The sequence below is a fragment of the Heterodontus francisci genome, chromosome 23 (assembly GCF_036365525.1).
Source record: "Heterodontus francisci isolate sHetFra1 chromosome 23, sHetFra1.hap1, whole genome shotgun sequence".
Lineage (NCBI taxonomy): Eukaryota > Metazoa > Chordata > Chondrichthyes > Heterodontiformes > Heterodontidae > Heterodontus > Heterodontus francisci.
Window position 1 is genome coordinate 56633358 of NC_090393.1, and position 19639 is coordinate 56652996.

A 19639-nucleotide genomic window follows, 5' to 3' on the forward strand; every position below is an offset into this window, starting at 1 on the left:
CGCTCTGTGCAGTTGGACTTAGAGTGAAAGCATCGTCCTGTGGAGGTGGATATAGAAACATAGAAAATAGGAGCAGGAGTAGGCCATTCGGCCCTTCGAGCCTGCACCGCCATTCAATACGATCATGGCCGATCGTCCAAACTCAGTACCGTGTTCCCGCTTTCTCCCTGTATCCCTTGATTCCTTTAGCCCTAAGAACTATATCTAACTCTTTCTTGAATATATTTAATGATTTGACCTCAACTGCTTTCTGTGGAAGGGAATTCCACAGGTTCACCACTCTCTGGGTGAGGAAATCTCTCCTCATCTCAGTCCTAAATGGCTTACCCCTTATCCTTAGATCGTGACCCCTGGTGCTGGACTGCCCCGCCATCGGGAACATCCTTCCTGCATCTAGTTTGTCCGGTCCTGTTAGAATTTTTAGGTTTCTATGAGATCCCCTCTCGTCCTTCTAAACTCTAGCAAATACAAGCCTAATCGACCCAATCTCTCTTCATACATCAGTCCTGCCATCCCAGGAATCATTCCGGTGAATCTTCGCTGCTCTCCCTCCATAGCAAGAACATCCTTCCTCACATAAGGAGATCAAAACTGCACACAATACTCCAGATGTGGTCTCACCAAGGCCTTGTATAATTGCAGCAAGACATTCTTGCTCCTGTACTTGAATCCTCTCGCAATGAAGGCCAACATACCATTTGCCTTCTTAACTGCCTGCTGCACCTACATACTTACTTTCAGCAACTGGTGCACAAGGACACCCAGGTCTCTCTGCACCTCCCCCTTTCTCAATCTATCACCATTCAGATAATCTGCCTTTCTGTATTTGTCACCAAAGTGGATAACCTCATATTTATATTGGAGTGAAAGCAATATGTATAGTGTGAAAGTTTCATTGCCAGCTGTTTCTTTGTTGTCAGATTGCAGCAGAAAGGGAGAAAGTTCGGAACATGGAAGAAGAGGAAAAGGCCAAAGCAAAGGCAATTGTGCCTAAAAGCAGTTCAAATGCAGCCCCAAAAACCTACCGACAAGGTGTTGGAAAATACATTAACATGGGAGCTACGTAAGTGAAGTTTCCCATTCTCAAAGCACATGAAAACTCTTAAACCTTCACATCAAATGCATCAGGGATCAGGGAAATGAAGCATTTATTTTTGCAGCAGGGAAAGCATCCAGTACTGATGGTGTTTTGAGATCGCCACACTTCCAGTCTGATCCTTCCAGCTACTTGCATTTTATATATTATCACAGAATCACCGAATTGTTACAACGCAGAAGGTGGCCATTTGACCCATCCTGTCCACACCGGCTCTCCTAATGAGCAATTCACCTAATGCCATTCCCTGCCTTCTCCCTGTAACCTGTACATTCTTCCTTTTCAAATAACAGTCTAATTCCCTTTAGAAAGCCTACACTGCACTCTCGGGCAGTGCATTCCAGATCCTAACCACTCGCTGCGTGAAAAAGTTTTTAAATTAATGAAAACATTTATTTTTATTTTGTTTTGACATTTCTGGAGGTATTTTTGTGCACCTGTCTTCTCAAGAGATATTTTTTCCTGCTCTTCAGCAGAGATTGTGTCTATGAGACAGGACAAGGAGATGGTATCTACTCTATAGCATCTAATACTCCTCCACAATAGACTGATGAGAGGTACAAATTAAAAGGAAAACTGCATATGCTAGAAATCAGTAAATGCTAGAAATGCACAATATGTCAGTCATTACATATAAAGGAAAAAAGACAAATGATGACATGTGGGGTGTATACCCCTAATTAAAATGGTATTGATGAAAGATGCACATCAAAGCGTCATGACTTGATGCTGACTGACCTGCGTGTGTTTCCATCATTTTCTGATAGGACAGCAGATGGGATAGCCTGAACTAATTTGCCACCACTCGGGTGGACACTCTCAGGTTTGAGTATCTGTGGCTCTGAGACCAGAATTGCACAGTGAGAGCTCTTTCTTCTTTGCTGTAAAGGACCCTACTTTGGTATGCCTTGATACTGCGACCACTTTTATTTCATTTTTGTTTCACAACTTTCACTTGCCATTTTGCCCACCACTAGATACCGTGTACCTCTCCCTCCTCCAGCCATAAGAGCAGGCTTGGTTTGTTAAGTGTTTTCATGGCATTTCCTTTACCTTGCACTGCCCAAGATGAAAAACACTGATCCTTCGACTTGAGTTGGAGCCTCTGGTCCCTCACCTTCATAATTTTTTCTATACGGTACTTGTTGCATTAAAATAAAAAGACCTAGAGACACAATACATGACTTATATCCACAGACAACTTGATCAATCAACGACAATAACAATAATAATAAAAGCAAAATACGACAATAACAACTTGCATTTATGTAGTGCTTTTATCATAGGAAAATGTCCCAAGCTGCTTCATAGGCCATATCGACCAAAATTTGACACAGAGCCACCTCTAAGCTACGTAGGTGCGCAGCCACAGTACAATAAACAGGCTGTGCACAACCAGTGTTGCATTTAAGAAACGTGCGTGCATGGCCACATGCCGCACAGCAATCTTGAACATACTGTGAAGTGCAATAAGTATGTTGCACACAACAAAGAAATGTTGGAGGGATTATTTCAAGCCACATAAGGGAGATATTAGGACAGATGATCAAAAGTTTGGGCAAAGAGGTAGGTTTTAAGAAGCATCTTTAAATGAGGAGAGAAACGCGAGTGGTTTAGGGCATGAATTGTGTGCAGTTCTGGTCGCCTCATTATAGGAAGGATGTGGAAGCTTTAGAGAGGGTGCAGAGGAGATTTACCAGGATGCTGCCTGGACTGGAGGGCATGTCTTACGAAGAAAGGTTGAGGGAGCTAGGGCTTTTCTCATTGGAGCGAAGAAGGATGAGAGGTGACTTGATAGAGGGGTACAAGATGATGAGAGGCATAGATAGGGTGGAAAGGGCTATCACCAGGGGGCATAATTTTAAGGTGATTGGAGGAAGGTTTCGGGGAGATGTCAGAGGTAGATTCTTTACACAGAGAGTGGTGGGTGCGTGGAATGCACTGCCAGCGGTGGTAGTAGAAGCAGATACATTAGGGACATTTAAGCGACTCTTGGATAGGTACATGGATGATAGTAGTATGAAGGGTATGTAGGTAGTTTGTTCCCAGAGTAGGTTAAAGGTTCGGCACAACATCGTGGGCCGAAGGGCCTGTACTGTTCTATGTTCTATGAATTATAGAACTTAGGGCCCAGGCAGCTGAGGGCATGACGACAAGTGGTGGAGCAATGAAACAAGAAGCCAGAATTGGAGAAGTGCAGAGAGCACAGAGGGTTGTAGGTCTGGAGGAGGTTACAGAGCTAGGGAGGGGTGAGACCATAGAGAAATTTGAAAACAAGGATGAGAATTTTAAAAATCAATTCCTACAGGTTCTGCTGCAGCCACCCTGTTTATATTTTGATGATCTCCCCCATTGTCCCCCTTTCTATTTTCACATCTTTTCTCTTTTCTGTCCCAGAAAACGAGTGGCAGAGGATCAGGACAGTGGACCCTCCACCAGCAGCAGCAAAAAAATCAAAGGGATCGCCGGCTTTGGCAACTTCAGTTCATGGTAGAGCTGGCACCAAGCAGCAAATGAGCAAACGAAGAGACCAACAGCAAGCAGTAATGCTGGCTCACCACGCCAAAAATCTCTTTCACATTCAGAAAATCCAAAAGATCTCCCCAGGTTGTCAAATAAGTGACTGAATTTCTACGAAAAGTACTCTTTCTTTACTAATTTAAAGTACTGTGATATGGAAACATAGCCTTGAGTAATCTTTGTTATGCTAAAGCTTCCATTTCTAGTCTGTATGAGAATTTAATTGTTACATTTTGTTTCCTTGGTGACAGACCTAGGTTCTGGGTTTTATTAAAGTCCTGGCTGCAGATGATGAGATCAACCATCATTTATCTTTTTTAAAAAATAAAACTTTTTCTTGTGCTGCTTTAATTAAACTCAGTTGGATTCCTAGCTGAGTTGATTCATCCTGCTGTTTGGTGTGCGATCCTATTGAGTGCAGACTCCCTCGTAAGGAAGCCAAGCAGGTGCAAAAGAACGTTGCTCATGTGTTTGTTCTACTGAAGTGAGTAACTCTGGTGCTCGCTCAGGCCATACATTCCAGAAGCACCTTATTTTGCTTTCATAAAATTATTGGAAAATTATAGAGAGTTCTTCCTGCTGCAGTGACTTCAGCCATTCTGCTGAGAATTTTGCAAAGCTCAAAGTGAGCATTGTGGCTATAGTAATAAGCCTTCAGATGCAAAACCCACCAAAATGGTTCAGATGTACTATGTGTTGGTACAGAAAGTGATCCACTTATATTAATTTCAGTCTACACTCTGCTTCTTCTCCGCTTCAACACCCCCATTAAATTTCAGCCAGAAGCACCCAAGGGTGCAAGATTGCTTACACCTAGGAGGTGGGGCAGAGATTTACGAAGAAGTAATATTATATCTTGCCCCTCACTTCCTTTTGCGACACAGATGACATTGCATGCTTAACCACTTCGCAGTCAGAATGCTTATTTTCCACGAAAGATCTTTGGCTCTATGGAACCTCTATTAGATTGCGTGGGGAAGGACTCGAATCTTGAATCATCCTCATATTTTCATGTACATGTGGTTAGTGATGACCTGTGTGTTTATTTTCATTGATGCGCCTTGTCTGATTGTTGCTGCAGTATTAAGATATGGCCCAGTTTAGCTGGCATTATAGTCTATAATCCATAGGCTTGCAAATTCCTTCAGAACAATATATTCATTGTTTTTGCTTGGTTTAAATACATGGGATAAGCTTTTAAAAAAAATTTCGGTTCCACGTTTATTGCCCATTCCGAGTTGCCCTGAGGTGGTGATGGAACTGCTTCTTGAGATGATGGTGCTCCCACAATGCTGGTAGGTAGGACATTAACCCAGTCATAGTGAAGAGATGATGGTATCTGTTGAAGTCAGGATGGTGTGTCTTGAGGAGGTGAATTGACAGTGGTGCTGGTTCCACAACATTGCTGCACCTCAACAGTTGAGGTCGCAGAGGAGAGAGCTGCTGTCAAATAAACCTTAGTGAGTTGCTGCTGTGAATTCTGTATATCGAACATAATGCGGCCATCGTGTGCCAGTAATGAAGGTGGATATTGAGCCCAAAGGCAGGGACGCACCAATCAAGCAAATGGCTCTGTCCTGGATGGTGCAAACCTCAAGTTACAGTGGCTGCACCCATCCTGCTCCACAGCTATTATACCATCACACACCTGATTTGACCCTTGTAATTGGTGGAATGGCTTTGAGGGTCAGGAGGTGAATCACTCATCACATAGTACCCCTTATTCTTATAGCTGCAGTATTGATATTACTGATCAAGTTCAGCTTCTGGTCAGTAGTGCCACCCAAAATGTTGTTAGTGCAGCTAATTCAACAATGGTAATGACCTTTTTATTTTTTTAATTTATTTTATTTTTATTTAGAGATACAGCACTGAAACAGGCCCTTCGGCCCACCGAGTCTGTGCCGACCATCAACCACCCATTTATACTAATCCTACACTAATTCCATATTCCTACCACATCCCCACCTGTCCCTATATTTCCCTACCACCTACCTATACTAGGGGCAATTTTATAATGGCCAATTTACCTATCAACCTGCAAGTCTTTGGCATGTGGGAGGAAACCGGAGCACCCGGAGGAAACCCACGCAGACACAGGGAGAACTTGCAAACTCCACACAGGCAGTACCCAGAATTGAACCCGGGTCGCTGGAACTGTGAGACTGCGGTGCTAACCACTGCGCCACTGTGCCGCCCATGAAGATCATAGAAAGATGGCTGGGCTGTCCCTTGTTCAATGTGGTCATTGCCTGGCACTTAGATGGCACAGGGTTGTTGGCCATTTAATAGGCTATTTCTGGATGTTAACCAGGTTTTGCTGTAAGTTGGTTTGGGCTTCTTCATTATCAGAGAGTTGCAAATGGAACTGTTACTGTGGAATCATCATTGAGTAGCCACACTGCTAACCTTATGACTGAAGGAAGGTGATTGGTTAAGCAGCTGAAGATGGTTGGGCTGAGGATACTCCCCTGAGGAAGTCCTGCAGTGATGACTTGCCTCTGACAACTACGACCATTTTCCTTTGTGTCACATATGACTCCCAGCACAGAGGTTTTACCCTCTGACTCCGATTGACCTCAGCTTGGTTAGGGCTCTTAGCTGCCATTTTCAGTCGAATACTACCTTGATGTTCAGGGATGCTACTCTCACCTCTCCCCTACCAAACAGCTCTTGCTTTCATGTCTGGATCGCTGTGGTGCTTGGACCCTGACCTGGGTTTCAGTTAACTAGCTATTGGTGTCACTTGATAGTGTTATTGAGGACTCCTTCCATCACTTTTTAGGGGCAGCTAATAGGGTGGTAATTGACTGTGTAAGATTTGTCTTTTTTTTCTGGACAGGACATACCTGAACAATCTTCTACATTGTCAGGTAGGTGCCAGTGTCATAGCAGCACTGAAATAGCTTGGCCAAGGAAGTAGCGAGCTCTGGTGAACAGGTATTCAGCGCTACAGCCAGGATGTTGTCAGGGTCCACAGCCTTTACTGTGTCCACTGAACTCAACTACTTCCTAATGTCACGAGGAGTATGTTGAATTAGCTGGGCATTAACATCTATGATGGTGGGGGCCTTAGGAGGAGGCTGAGCAGTATTGTCCACTCACAGACACCTTACCCTTCGATCTTGCATTCCTGTGCTGGGCTGCAAATGATTGAGAATATTCATGGGTTATGATGCTGGATTATTAACCCAGAAGTTAATTCATTTAATTCATTAGGTTAATTATTTATATTCGCCAAATGTAATCATGCTATAGTGCAGTAAACTTAAAGATGGACTGGATGTGAACCTTTACTAAGTGCACATATGCTCACAGCCAGTAGTATCTCTGAAAACTACATTAGGTAGACAGCTATTCTGAGGACTCACACAGATATATCTTCCATTTAAAGTCGGGTTCAAAGACATATTCCCACCAGTTTTCTGAATGGATCAAGCTGCCAAACCAACCAAAATTGAATAGAATGAATCCTAAGCAGGTAGGCAGTCAGGAAGTGCTTCTTGGACTGAAGTGATCCTTTCCACACCATTGTGTCATATGGATTCTCTACAGCGCGAAGAAGCAGCCAGCAGTAACTAACAATTAAAGTGACTGTCAGGCTCATGTGCAAAGATATTAAAATATATAGATCACCATCTTGTTAATAATGTGACTAAAACTCCCTGTCATAGACTCCAAAAGAAGATCAGTTTGGGACATCCTGAATCTGGTATATAACAAACAACACTCCACGTTACAAAACTGACAAAATGTGACACTAGATTGGTAGATCAGTCACTTGCTATAACTGACCTGGGATCACTGGGTGTAGATGGTATACCAAAATTGCATTCCCAACAAAATTGCAACCCTTGATGAACACACAAATTCCTCCAAAAAAAATTACATTTATTCATATAACCTTTAAATTTAATGTTATAATGGTGACAGAAGTTGTAAAATGTGAATTATAATTTATTTATAAGACTGATTGTAACTTTGTTGCACATAAATTGTCAAAGTAGTCCTTTATGGAACAGCATTTCTATTTCAGAGCTCTCTCCTTGACATATTCCCCAATGTAAACACACACTGAGTTTAGCATATATGTCAGAGGGGAATCTTATTTATTCGTCCTTGGAATGTGAGCATCGCTGGCTAGAACAGCATTTATTGCCCATCCCTAATTGACCTTGAGAAGGTGAGGGTGAGCTGCCTTCTTGAACCGCTGCAGTCAATGTGGGGTAGGTACACCCACAGTGCTGTTAGGAAGGGAGTTTTGACCCAGCGACAGTGAAGGAACGGCGATATAGTTCCAAGTCAGGATGGAGTGTCGCTTGGAGGAGAACTTGCAGGTGGTGGTGTTTCCATGCATCTGCTGCCCTTTTCCTTCTAGGCAGTAGAGTTCACAGGTTTGGAAAGTGCTGTTGAAGGACCCTTGGCGAGTTGTTCTTTTCCCCCAAGTTTAGCTTTTTGGTGTTTAGTCTAGTTTCTGATGTTACCTTCGTGTTCCTTCACTTTTATCCCGTTACAGCAAGGAATGTAGGCTTATTGGGCTGAGCAGTGCTACCTTTTAACCCTAGAAAAATCTGGCTGCAATGGAGAGGGATTGTAATAGGGTGAAAGGGAGGTAACCTAAACCATATGGTAAAAGTTGGCCAGAGGGCGTTTAAGGGCATCAGTTCTGTATGGGAGAAACACTGCCTGTCTGGCAGCACTGGTGGGAGAGCTGGGACCCAGATCTAAAAACATTGACACCAGAAAGTGATGACATCAGCAGCCTGCCTCAGTGGTGGACAATAACACAGTAGCAATAGCAGTTTCAAATCTTTGTCAGTAGCTGTGTCTGCAGCACAGTGCGGCTCTGTTTTGAGTACATGAGGTAAACGCAGCACAAACACTGCATGTTTCCATCACACTCTCTGCTCTGTTACTGTATTTGCAGCTAACACCTTAAACATATCTGGTTTCTTCATGTTTTAAATAAAAGCTACTCTAGCCCCAGGTATCAGGATCTTGTGTCCTGTCAGTAGCCAGTGCCCTGAAGGTGTTGAGTTCCTTAGTGCTGGGTACAGGGTTGTGGGGGGGGGTGCTATATTTGCAGTTGGCTCTAATCACAACTTGCTCTGTTACTCAAGTGTAATGCCACTCTTCACTTGGGTTCAATACCAGAAAGAAGATAAATACAACTGTATAAGACTAAAGCAATATTCCTGGTGCACATGCTGATAATGCACATTTGACAACATTGGGTTTTGGTTTTGTCTCAGGGCATGCTTAAATCTTGAAAATTAGCTGCCACAGTATCTGCTTAGAAAGAAGGAACTTGCATTTATATATCACCTGCCAGTTCTCAGGATATCCAAAAAAGTGTTTTGCAGCCAATGAGTTAATTTTGAAATGTAGTTATTGGTTTTGTAGGCAAAAGCAGCAACCATCAAGTACACAGCAAGATCCCACAAACAGTAAATGCCCAGGTAATATGTGTTGGATGAAGGATGAGTGTTAGCTAGGACACCGGAAAAACGCCCAGTTGTTGAAAACAAAAAGCACCATGGGATCTTTTACATCCACCTAAACAAGTAGACAGGCTTTGGTTTAACATGTTACCCAAAAGACCTCACTTCCGACAATGCAGCACTGCTTCACTGCAGTGTTAACCAATCTGCTGCGTTCCAAGTCTTGGGATGTGCTTTGAACCCACAACCTTCTGAATCAGCGATGAGAGTACTGCAGAGCCATGTAACTTAGAGGCGATAAGGTTCTTTTGTATTTTTTTTAAACACGTCGCTATTTGTTTCAGATCATTGATTCTTTCCGTCTGATCATTTAAATGAAATTAGCCTTAATTTTAATGGTCCAATCTGCCTAGATTTAAGTGTTATTTAATTTCTATTACATTATAAATCTGTCTTCCAAATAAATTTGGTGCATTCATTTATTCATAAGAATGTTAATGGTCTCATATCCAAATAAGAGGTTTGTTGATGCTCACCAGGGAGAGGAAGGTTTGATCCTTGTATAGTCTTTGCATTTTAATTGTACTGCTGATATGTTAAATATTATTCCCAAGCATAATGGAATTTAAATCACCTTCAGTTTCAAACCAATATGAGGAAGTTGAGGGAGAATCCAGAGAACTGGTTCACCAACTCAAACCAGGAAACTCCAGCTCATTTATACTTACAGTTGCAAGGAAAATCTCAATGCTTTACATAATTTGGAGTTATGCTAGGAAACTTCTATTTCTGGTTGACCTTAAATTAGATGATTCCAAGAGCTTACCAGTCACATACCAGCCTTTAAATAGAGACGTTTCTAAAAAGAGAAAGAACAAGGATTTACTTAGCATCTTATCATATCGCTTAACTGTCCCAAAGCACTTCATAGGCAATGAAGTACTTTGCAATGCACCCACTATTACATAGACAAACAAATGATTAGTTGTATAGTCAAGCCATGAAAACCACTGTGACTTTCCTGAATTTTGTTCAGCACTGGGTGTAGTTGCTAAATATCTGTAATGACCAGTCAGTGATACTAACCTGGTACACCGACTATAAACTCTGCTATGATGCAGAAATACTATTTCAGTTTTACTCTCATTCAGTTGATCTGTTGTTCAGAGAACTGAACTGTGCTGTAATCTGTATGAGTATAGCAAACATAAGAAATAGGAGCAGGAATAGACCATATAGCTCGTCAATAATATAAAAGCAAAATACTGCAGATGCTGGAAATCTGAAATAAAAACAAGAAATGCTGGAACCACTCAGCAGGTCTGGCAGCATCTGTGAAAAGAGAAGCAGAGTTAACGTTTCGGGTCAGTGACCCTTCTTCGGAACTCGTCAAGCCTGCCCCTCCATTCAGTATGATCATGGCTGATCTCTGGCTTCAACTCCACTTTCCTGTCCGCTCCCCCATATCCCTTGATTCCTTTAGAGAACAAAAATTTGTCTGTCTCAGCCTTAAATATATTCAATGATGGAACATACACAACCCTCTGGGGTAGAGAATTCCAAAGGTTCACAACCATCTGAGTGATGAAATTTCTCCTCATCTCAGTCCTAAATGATTGGCCCTTTATCCAAAGACTGTGCCCCCCTTGTTCCAGATTCCCCAGCCAGGGGCAACAACATCTCAGTGTCTACCCAGTCAGGCCTCTTCAGAATAGTGTATGTTTCAATGAGATCACCCCTCATTCTTCTAAACTCCAGAGAATGTAGACCCATTTTACTCACCCTCTCATCTCAGGGACCTATCTACTGAACCTTCACTGTACTGCCACCATGGCAAGTATATCCTTCCTTAAATATGGAAACCAAAACTGCACAGGGTATTCCAAGTGTGGTCTCACCAAAGCCCTGTACAATTATACTAATTATTCTTGTACTCCAATCCCCTTCCAATAAAGGCCAACATGCCATTTGCCTTCCTAATTGCTTGCTATACCTGCATGTTAACTTTGTGTTCCTTGTATGAGTACTCCCAAGTCCTTCTGAATATCAACATTCACAAGTTTCATGCCTTTTAAAATATATTCTGCTTTTCTATTACGACCAAAGTGAATAACCTCACACTTCCTCACAGTATACTCCATCTGCCATCTTGTTGCCCATTCACTTAACCTGTCCATATCTCTTTGCAGCCTCTTTGTGTCTTCCTTACAGCTTACATTCCCAACTATCTTTGTATTGTCAGCAAACCTTTAATATCAGCAAAAACAACAACTTGCATGCTTTTAATGTAACAAAATATAGTGCTTCACAGAGCCAAGATACAGATGTTGAGTGGTGTTGGGATGAGTTAGGGTAGATGACTAAAGGCAACGGTCAAAGATGTGGATTTTGAGGAGGGTTTTGAAAGAGAGACTTCCAGAGCGTGGAACTGAAGGCTCCACAACAGAGTGGAGCAGAGAACAGGGATGCAAAGGAGGCCAGTGTTAAAAAAGCAGAATGCACATATGTAAAGCTGAAATAGATTGCAAAGATACAAAGGGGGGAGGCCACTGACAGTCTCTTAGGCAAGAATAAGGATTTTAAATTTGAGACAATTGAGGTTGGCGAGAAGAGGGAGATAATGGAGACAGTAGAATTTAGGATTTGTTGTGTTTTATGCAGAGTGGAACTCTGTTGTGGTAAGAGCATTGGAATAGTCATGCCTGGATTTGTGAATGAGGGTTTCAGTAGTGATGGGGGTTAGATGGGACAGAGGTAGGCAGTGTTATAGGGGTAGAATGATGACCCTGCTGGTGGATAGGATGCCCAGTTTCAAGCTCAGCCTGGAACCACTGACACAGGACACCAAGAGTGCACATTCAGCCTGGGCGAGTACATATGAACTCGGAGCAAGAGTAGGCCTTTCAGCCCCTCGAGCCTGCTCCGCCATTCCATAAGATCATGGCTGATCTGTTTGTGGACTCAACTCCACCTTCCTGCCTACCCCCGATTCCCTTGTTTGTCAAGAATCTGCCTTAAAAACATTCAATGACCCTGCCTCCACCACTCTCTGGGGAAGAGAGTTCCACAGACTCACAATCATCGCAGAAACAAATTTTCCCTTATCTCTGTCCTAAATGGGAGACCCCTTATTTTTAAACTGTGCCCCCTGGTTTTAGTCTTTCCCACAAGGGGAAACATCCTTTCCACATTCACCCTGTCAAGTCCCCTCAGGATCTTATATGTTTCAATCAGATTACCTCTCATCCTTCTAAACGCCAATGAATACAGACCCAACCTGTCCAACCTTTCCTCATAAGATAACACTTTCATCCCAGGAATCAGTTGAGTGAACCTTCTCTGAACTGCTTCCAATGCAATTATATCCTTTCTTAAGTAAGGAAATCAAAACTGTACACAGTACTCTAGATGTGGTCTCACCAATGTCCTGTACAACTGTAGCAAAACATCTCTACTTTTATATTCCATTCCCCTTGCAATAATCAACAACATTGTATTTGCCTTCTTAATCACTTGCTGTACCTGCATAGTAACTTTTTGTGTTTCGTGTACTAGGACACCCAGATCCCTCTGCATCTCTGAGTTCTGCAGTTCTCCATTTAAATAGTATATTGCTTTTCTATTCTTCCAGCCAAAGTGGACAAGTTCCTACTTTTCCACATGATATTCCATATGCCAAACCTTTGCCCACTCAATTAACCTATCGATATACCTTTGCCGACTCCTTATGTCCTCTTCTCAATTTACTCTCCTACCTACCTTTTGTGTCATCAGCAAATTTATCAACCATGCATTCTGTCCCTTCATCAAAGTCATTGATGTAGATTGTAAATAGTTGAGGTCCCAGCACTGATCCCTGTGGCACTTTTATGCCTACTCTATGCTTATACACACTACTGAGTCAGCGGCGCTTGAGATGGCTTGGCCATGTGAGCCGCATGGAAGATGGCAGGATCCCCAAAGACACATTGTACAGCGAGCTCGCCACTGGTATCAGACCCACCGGCCGTCCATGTCTCCGTTATAAAGACGTCTGCAAACGCGACATGAAATCGTGTGACATTGATCACAAGTCGTGGGAGTCAGTTGCCAGCATTCGCCAGAGCTGGCGGGCAGCCATAAAGACAGGGCTAAATTGTGGCGAGTCGAAGAGACTTAGTAGTTGGCAGGAAAAAAGACAGAGGCGCAAGGGGAGAGCCAACTGTGCAACAGCCCCAACAAACAAATTTCTCTGCAGCACCTGTGGAAGAGCCTGTCACTCCAGAATTGGCCTTTATAGCCACTCCAGGCGCTGCTTCACAAACCACTGACCACCTCCAGGCGCGTATCCATTGTCTCTCGAGATAAGGAGGCCCAAAAGAAAGAAAAAAAGAAAGAAAGATGTTTCCTGTTAGCTAACCATTCATCTATCCATGCTAATGTTACCCCCTATACCAGGGGCTCTTATTTTGTTTAGTAACTTTTGATGTGGCACCTTGTCAAATGCCTTCTGGAAATCCAAGTACACCATATCTACAGCTTCTCTTTTATCCACGTTGCTTCTTACTTCCTCAAAGAACTCTAATAAATCAGTCAAACATGATTTCCCTTTCACAAAACCATGTTGACTCTGCCTGATTGCAATGAGATTTTCTAAATGACCTCCTTAATCATAGATTTCATCGTTTTCCCTATGACAGATGTGAAGATGGGCAGGGATTAGAATTGAGGTCTGGTAGGGAGGTATGGATATTAAAGGAAGTGAGGAAATGATAAAGACCATAAAGGTGTCACAATCTTGTGAATTGATAAATCAAAAGCATAGCCATGGGTGTGAGTTACAGAATTGATGTTCAGGGTGAGGCTGAGAGCATGAAAATCAGAAGAAAGGGTCACTAGAGAATTGAGTCCAGAAGGACATAGCTCCCAGACTGGGCTTGCGAAAGATGGTGAGAGAACCAACGTGAGGGAAAAGCCTACTTGACCTTGCCCTCACTAATCTACCTATCTCAAATGCATCTGGCCAAGACAGTATTTGTCTGACCACCGCACAGTCCTTGTGGATTTCTTAACACTGAGGACGCCCACAATCGTATTGTGTGGCACTACCATCGTGCTAAATGGGATAAATTCAGAACAGATCTAGCAGCTCAAAACTGAGCATCCATGAAGCACTGTGGGCCATCAGCGGCGGCAGAATTGTATTCAACCACAATCTGTAACCTCTTGACCTCACTCTACCATTATCATCAAACCAGGGGGCCAACCCTGGTTCAATGAGAAGGGCATGCCAGGTGTGGCACCAGGCGTACCTTAAAAATTAGGTGCCAACCTGGTGAAGCTACAACATAGGACTATATGTATGTTAAACAGCAAAAGCAACATGCAATAGACAAAGCTAAGTGAATGCACGACCAACATATTGGATCAAAGCTCTGCAGACCTGCCTCATCTAATCGTGAATGGTGGTGCACAATTAACTAATAGGAGGAGGCGGCTGCATGAGCATCATCTTCATCCTCATTGATGGCAGGGCACAGCATGTGCTAAATGGAATAGATTCAGAACAGATCTAGCAGCTCAAAACTGGGCAGCCGTGAGGCGCTGTGGGTCATCATCAGCAGTAGAATTTCATTCAACGACAATCTGGAACCTCTTGGCTGGGCTTATCCCTCACTCTACCATTACTATCAAGCCAGGGGATCAACCCCAATTCAGTGAGGAGTGCAGGAGAGTATGTCAGGATCATCACCAGGCATAACTAAAAATTAGGTGCCAACCTGGTTAAGTTACATGCATGCTGAACAGTGGAAGCAGCATGCAATAGACAGCGCTAAGCGATCCCAGAAACAACAGATCAAATCAGAACTCTGCAGTCCTGTACATCTAGTCGTGAATGGTGGTAGACAATTAAACAACTAACCAGAGAAGGAGGGTCCAAAAACATCCCCACCCTCAATGATGGCAGGGCACAGCATGTCAGTGCAAAAGGCAAGGCTGCAGTGTTTGAAACCATCTTCAGGCAGAAATGCCAATTTGATGATTCACCTCAACGCCATCCTGAGGTTTCTACCATCACCGAAGCTGACCTTCAGCCAATTTGTATCACTCCAAGTGATAGCAAAAATGGCTAAGCGCACTGCATTCAGCAAAGACTATGGGGCCCAACAACATCCTAGTTGCAATGCTGAATACTTGCACTCCAGATCAAAACGCGCCTCTAGCCAATTATTCCAATACAGCTACAACACTGGCATCTACCCGACAAAGTGGAAAATTCCCAGATATGTTCTGTATTATGAAAGTGACTCTTCTGTTAAAAATAATCTTTTCAGAAAAGGATTTATAATTAAGCTAAAATAAATGTTTAATATCAAGAGGACAGTGAGGGCTAAATTGGCAACAGTAGCCAGAATTTTACCTTAGGCGGACGGGAGCTCCCCACCGACGTAAAAGTCAGTAGCGAACTCGCTTCCGCCTAGCCCGGGGATCTGTCCCGCATTTTACGGGTCTCCGGGCTTTAATTGTCCCGATGCGGCACTTCCACCTGCTTGAGGGAGGAAGTCCCACCTCATTGAGCTGCCGGCCTATCATCGGGCCAGCAGCTCTTAGTCCCAGCAGCGCCACCGGGAGCAGTGGCCACTGCTGGGATTGCAGCCCAGCCAACGAAGGAAGATGCCATGGAGACGGGATCCAAGGTAGGTTTTGGATGCCTCACCAAGGTGATCGGTCGTGCCCCAGTGAGGCAAGGGTGTTTGTTTGGGGGGGAGAGGGGGTGACGGGTCCCGGGGATGGGTTGGGAGGCGGGGGCGGCGTGGAAAGGACGGTAGCTCTCATTGGGCGGGCATGGAGGTGGGCAAAGGCCCTTAAGTGGCCACTTAAGGGCCTTGATTGGCCTGGGGCAGGTGGACCATTTCTCCCCACCGACCTCCGTAAAGTTGTCCGGAGGCGGAAGCAGGTCGGGAAGGCCTCCCAGAGCCTGCTGCTCAATTTTACCATCCAGCTCACTGGGGTGGTGTAAAATTCCGGCCAGTGTTACTGTTTGTCACATTGTTTGGGCTAGGCTTAGGGCAGAAGCCATGGCGATAGGGGCAGAAAATTGACAATCTCCTTTGATTGGACAAACCTAGTAGCAAGCACAGCACTTCTGGGTGGGCTAAAACTGTCAAGCTGTTCGGCTGTTAGTCAGAGTGTGTGCATCAAGACTGGAGGAGAAGTCAAGGAAGAACAGAAGACCAGAACCCAGCTTCATTTTCCAATATCTCTGAAGGATCCTGTGAAGTCCAACGTGAATTCATGTTGTTTCCTGTGTTTCAAGAAGGCCTGCTAAATTACTTTCAATGCTGCCCGAAGAGAACTAGTTTTTGGAAGATTCTAAAGATCCCTAAAGATTCATGTGCTCAGAAGGTCACACTGTATGCCATTTTGGAACAACATATCTCATCTCCTGTTTACTTCAAAAAAATGAGCAAGCGATCGATTTGTGTTTTTTGTCTGTTACAGAGCTCTGATCTAAAAATCTATTTTAGTTTTTCCGGTTAACCGATTTATGTATAGAAATATATATGTGTGTGTGTGTGAGTGCAAATGTGAAGGGGCTGAGGTAATAAGGGATTTCTTTAATTGGTTAAGGTAGAAAAGAGGACTTTTTAAAATTTTATGTTGGATATTTAAAAATTTGATTTACATGCTATTGGTTTTACTTCATTACTAGTTAAGACTTGTTTTATAATGAACTGTTAATTTTGTTATTCAGTCAAGAAACATGGTTTAGTGTGTTCTATTCTGGGGGGAAAATAGTGTATTCAATTGACTGTTCAACAAGTGGAAAATTTAAAGAATATGTTGTGACTTGTGGAGAAGTGGGACTGAATTAACAGTGCACTCCTCCTGCCTTGGTCATAACACCTGTCAAGAAAAAGCAGAAAGCAGGACAAATCGAATCTGGCAACCACCACCCCATCAGCTTGCACTCAATCAGCACAGTGATGGAAGGGGTCGTCGACAATGCTATCAAGTGGCCCTTACCAATAACCTGCTGTATGATGCTCAGTTGAGGTTCTGCCAGGATCACTCGCTCCAAACTTCATTACTGGTCCAAACATGCAAAAAAAGCTGAATTCTGTATGTGAGGTGAGTGTGACTAACCTTGCCACTGAGACAGCATTTGACCAAGTATGGCATCAATGAGCCCTACCAAAATTGAAGTAATGGAGCATCAGGGAAAACTCACCACTGGCTGGAGTCATACCTCGCACAAAGGAAGATGGTTGTGGTTGTTGGAGCCCAATCATCTGAGCCCAGAATATTGCTGCAGGAGTTCCTCCAAGTGGTGTTCTAGGCTCAATCATCTTCAGCTGCTTCATCAATGTTCTTCCCTTCATCATAAGGTCAGAAGTGGCAATGTTTGCTGATGACCGCACAATGTTCAGTTGCACTCATAGCTCCTCAAATAATGAAGCAGCTGATACAGCAAAGCCTGGTCAACATTCAGGCTTGGACAAATAAATGGCAAGTTACATTTGTGCCATGCAAGTACATATCAATATACGAATTAGGAGCAGGAGTAGGCCGCTTGGCCCCTCGAGCCAGCTCCGCTATTCAATAAGATCATGGCTGATCTGATTGTAACTTCAACTCCACAATCCCGCCTCCCCCCAATAATCTTTCACCCCCCCTTGCTTATCAAGCATCTGTCTACCTCTGCCGTAAAAATATTTAAAGACTCTGCTTCCACTGCCTTTTGAGGCAGAGAGTTCCAAACACTCACTTCGCTTGTCCAGCACTGGAGTCGGACATTTAGAGATAGTGGAGGAGTCGAGAGAAGTGGCAGTGAGACAGAGGTGGGCATTGCCAGCATACATGTGAAAACAAATAGTATTGCCAAGGAGCAGCATGCAGATGAGAAATAGTAGGGGACCAAGAATAGATCCCCGAGGGACACCAGAGGTAAAATTGTGGGATCAGGAAGAGAAGCCACTGCAGGTGATTCTCTGACTATGATTAGATCGATAAGAATGGAACCAGGCGAGTACAGTCCCACCCAGCTGGACAATAATGGAGAGACATTGGAGAATGATACGGCCAAATGCGCCAAAGACAGCAGACTGGTTCAAAAAATGCTAAGGAATAACTTTCACGTGAATGTAGTTTATTGGCAGTCAACAAGGGTCTCCCATGGTTTACCCACAATATTCATAGTTTTTCCCTTGATCATGCTGTTTAATATACTGAGCTTATTGAGCACATTTACCTTGTGAGGTACAATTGCATGTTAATGCAGCACATATGATGTACTAGGCCAGCTCAGAGTATGTTTGCAGACTTGCAAATGGAAGAAGAATAGTCATTTATACTAACCTTTTCCATCACTCTACTGTGGGTTCTTTGAAGGTGGACTCAGAAAACCAGAGATAAGGTCTCCATTTTCCAAATTGGGTTCTAATATATCTAGAAGAGGCAGTGTGAGGGGATGGGACCGGGGGAATGGTGCAAAGGATAATATAAATGCCCAAGGCGAAAGATCAACACACAGAGGATATTTTGGCATCACAGTTCTTCAAGCAGTATCTATATAAAATATTAAAAATCTTTCGTGGGGAATGCATTTCCTGTCCACAATTCTTAATTCCTGTAGTCACAATTTCTGGCCATGTTTTTCTGTCCTACTATTGCAAATTACTAAGTCAACATTTCCCATTCAATTTTGCTATTTCAACTGGCACCTTGTAATTACATGCTCTGGCCACTAGATGGCTCTGTGGAACAAGGTTCTGAAGGCTGCCAACTCGTTCACCATCTTGTAGAAAAAAAGTCATCAACTAACTGGGCACAAACCAGGGAAAACCCATTAAAGTTATGTAAAAGGGCTTATAAATACTCTGATGTGTATACATTGTTCCAACCAAGGCGGGAGTAATGCACGGTTAATTCAGTCCCACTACTCCACAGGTCACAGCATCTCAAGAAAGTTTTTCACCTACCAAAGAATAGCCAAATTAGACACTCTATTTGTCCCCCTGAATAAAGCGCATCAAACCAGGTATCTTTAAACAACAACAACATTATTTATTAGAATAGAAATAATAGGGTCTTAACTACTGGCAAGATAAATCTATGTATATGAGAAACTCCTTAGTTCCTTAACCCTCATGCACACACACATACATTTAAAAAAACAGTTAACTGGGGGAAAAGGATTTTTGGTTTACAGTTGTTTATTAGGAATAGAAAGAATAATAAAAAATAATTGAGTTTATCACGTTCTGGTAGGATGTGTTTGGTACAGTGAGATGTCCCAAAGTCGAATAGTTGGATGCCACTCAAAAACTCTCCAGGCGAGTTTGATGAACAGTCTGTGATGGGTAGGCATTCATGGCAATTTAACTGCAGCAGGCATCACACAGGTCGTCAGCAAAGGTGTAGCAACAGGTCTGCTTGGGTCAGCAGCAGTCTAGCAGTAGAAGAATTCTTCAGATTTCAGGATTTCTTAGGACACAGGAGGCAACAGGAACCACACTAGATGCAAGGTTTCTTCTCGAGATGTAGGATTCCTTTACAGAGAGAGGTAACACTTTCCTAGGTCTTCCTCTCTCCAGGCAGG

General features: G+C 43.3%; 1 protein-coding gene across 2 annotated transcripts in view; it reads left to right on the forward strand.

Moving 5' to 3' along the window:
• ppil2 (peptidylprolyl isomerase (cyclophilin)-like 2) overlaps positions 1-9522 on the forward strand; it is a 462593-nt gene extending 453071 nt beyond the window's left edge. The window contains exons 17-18 of one of the 2 annotated variants that reach the window (XM_068055345.1): positions 921-1063; positions 3494-9522. In XM_068055345.1, coding sequence (XP_067911446.1) covers positions 921-1063; positions 3494-3723 — 373 coding nt within the window. In that variant the 3' untranslated portion in view covers positions 3724-9522. The remainder of the gene's footprint in view (positions 1-920; positions 1064-3493) is intronic. The other variant, XM_068055344.1, reaches the window with a different exon arrangement.
• Positions 9523-19639: the final 10117 nt, after the last annotated feature.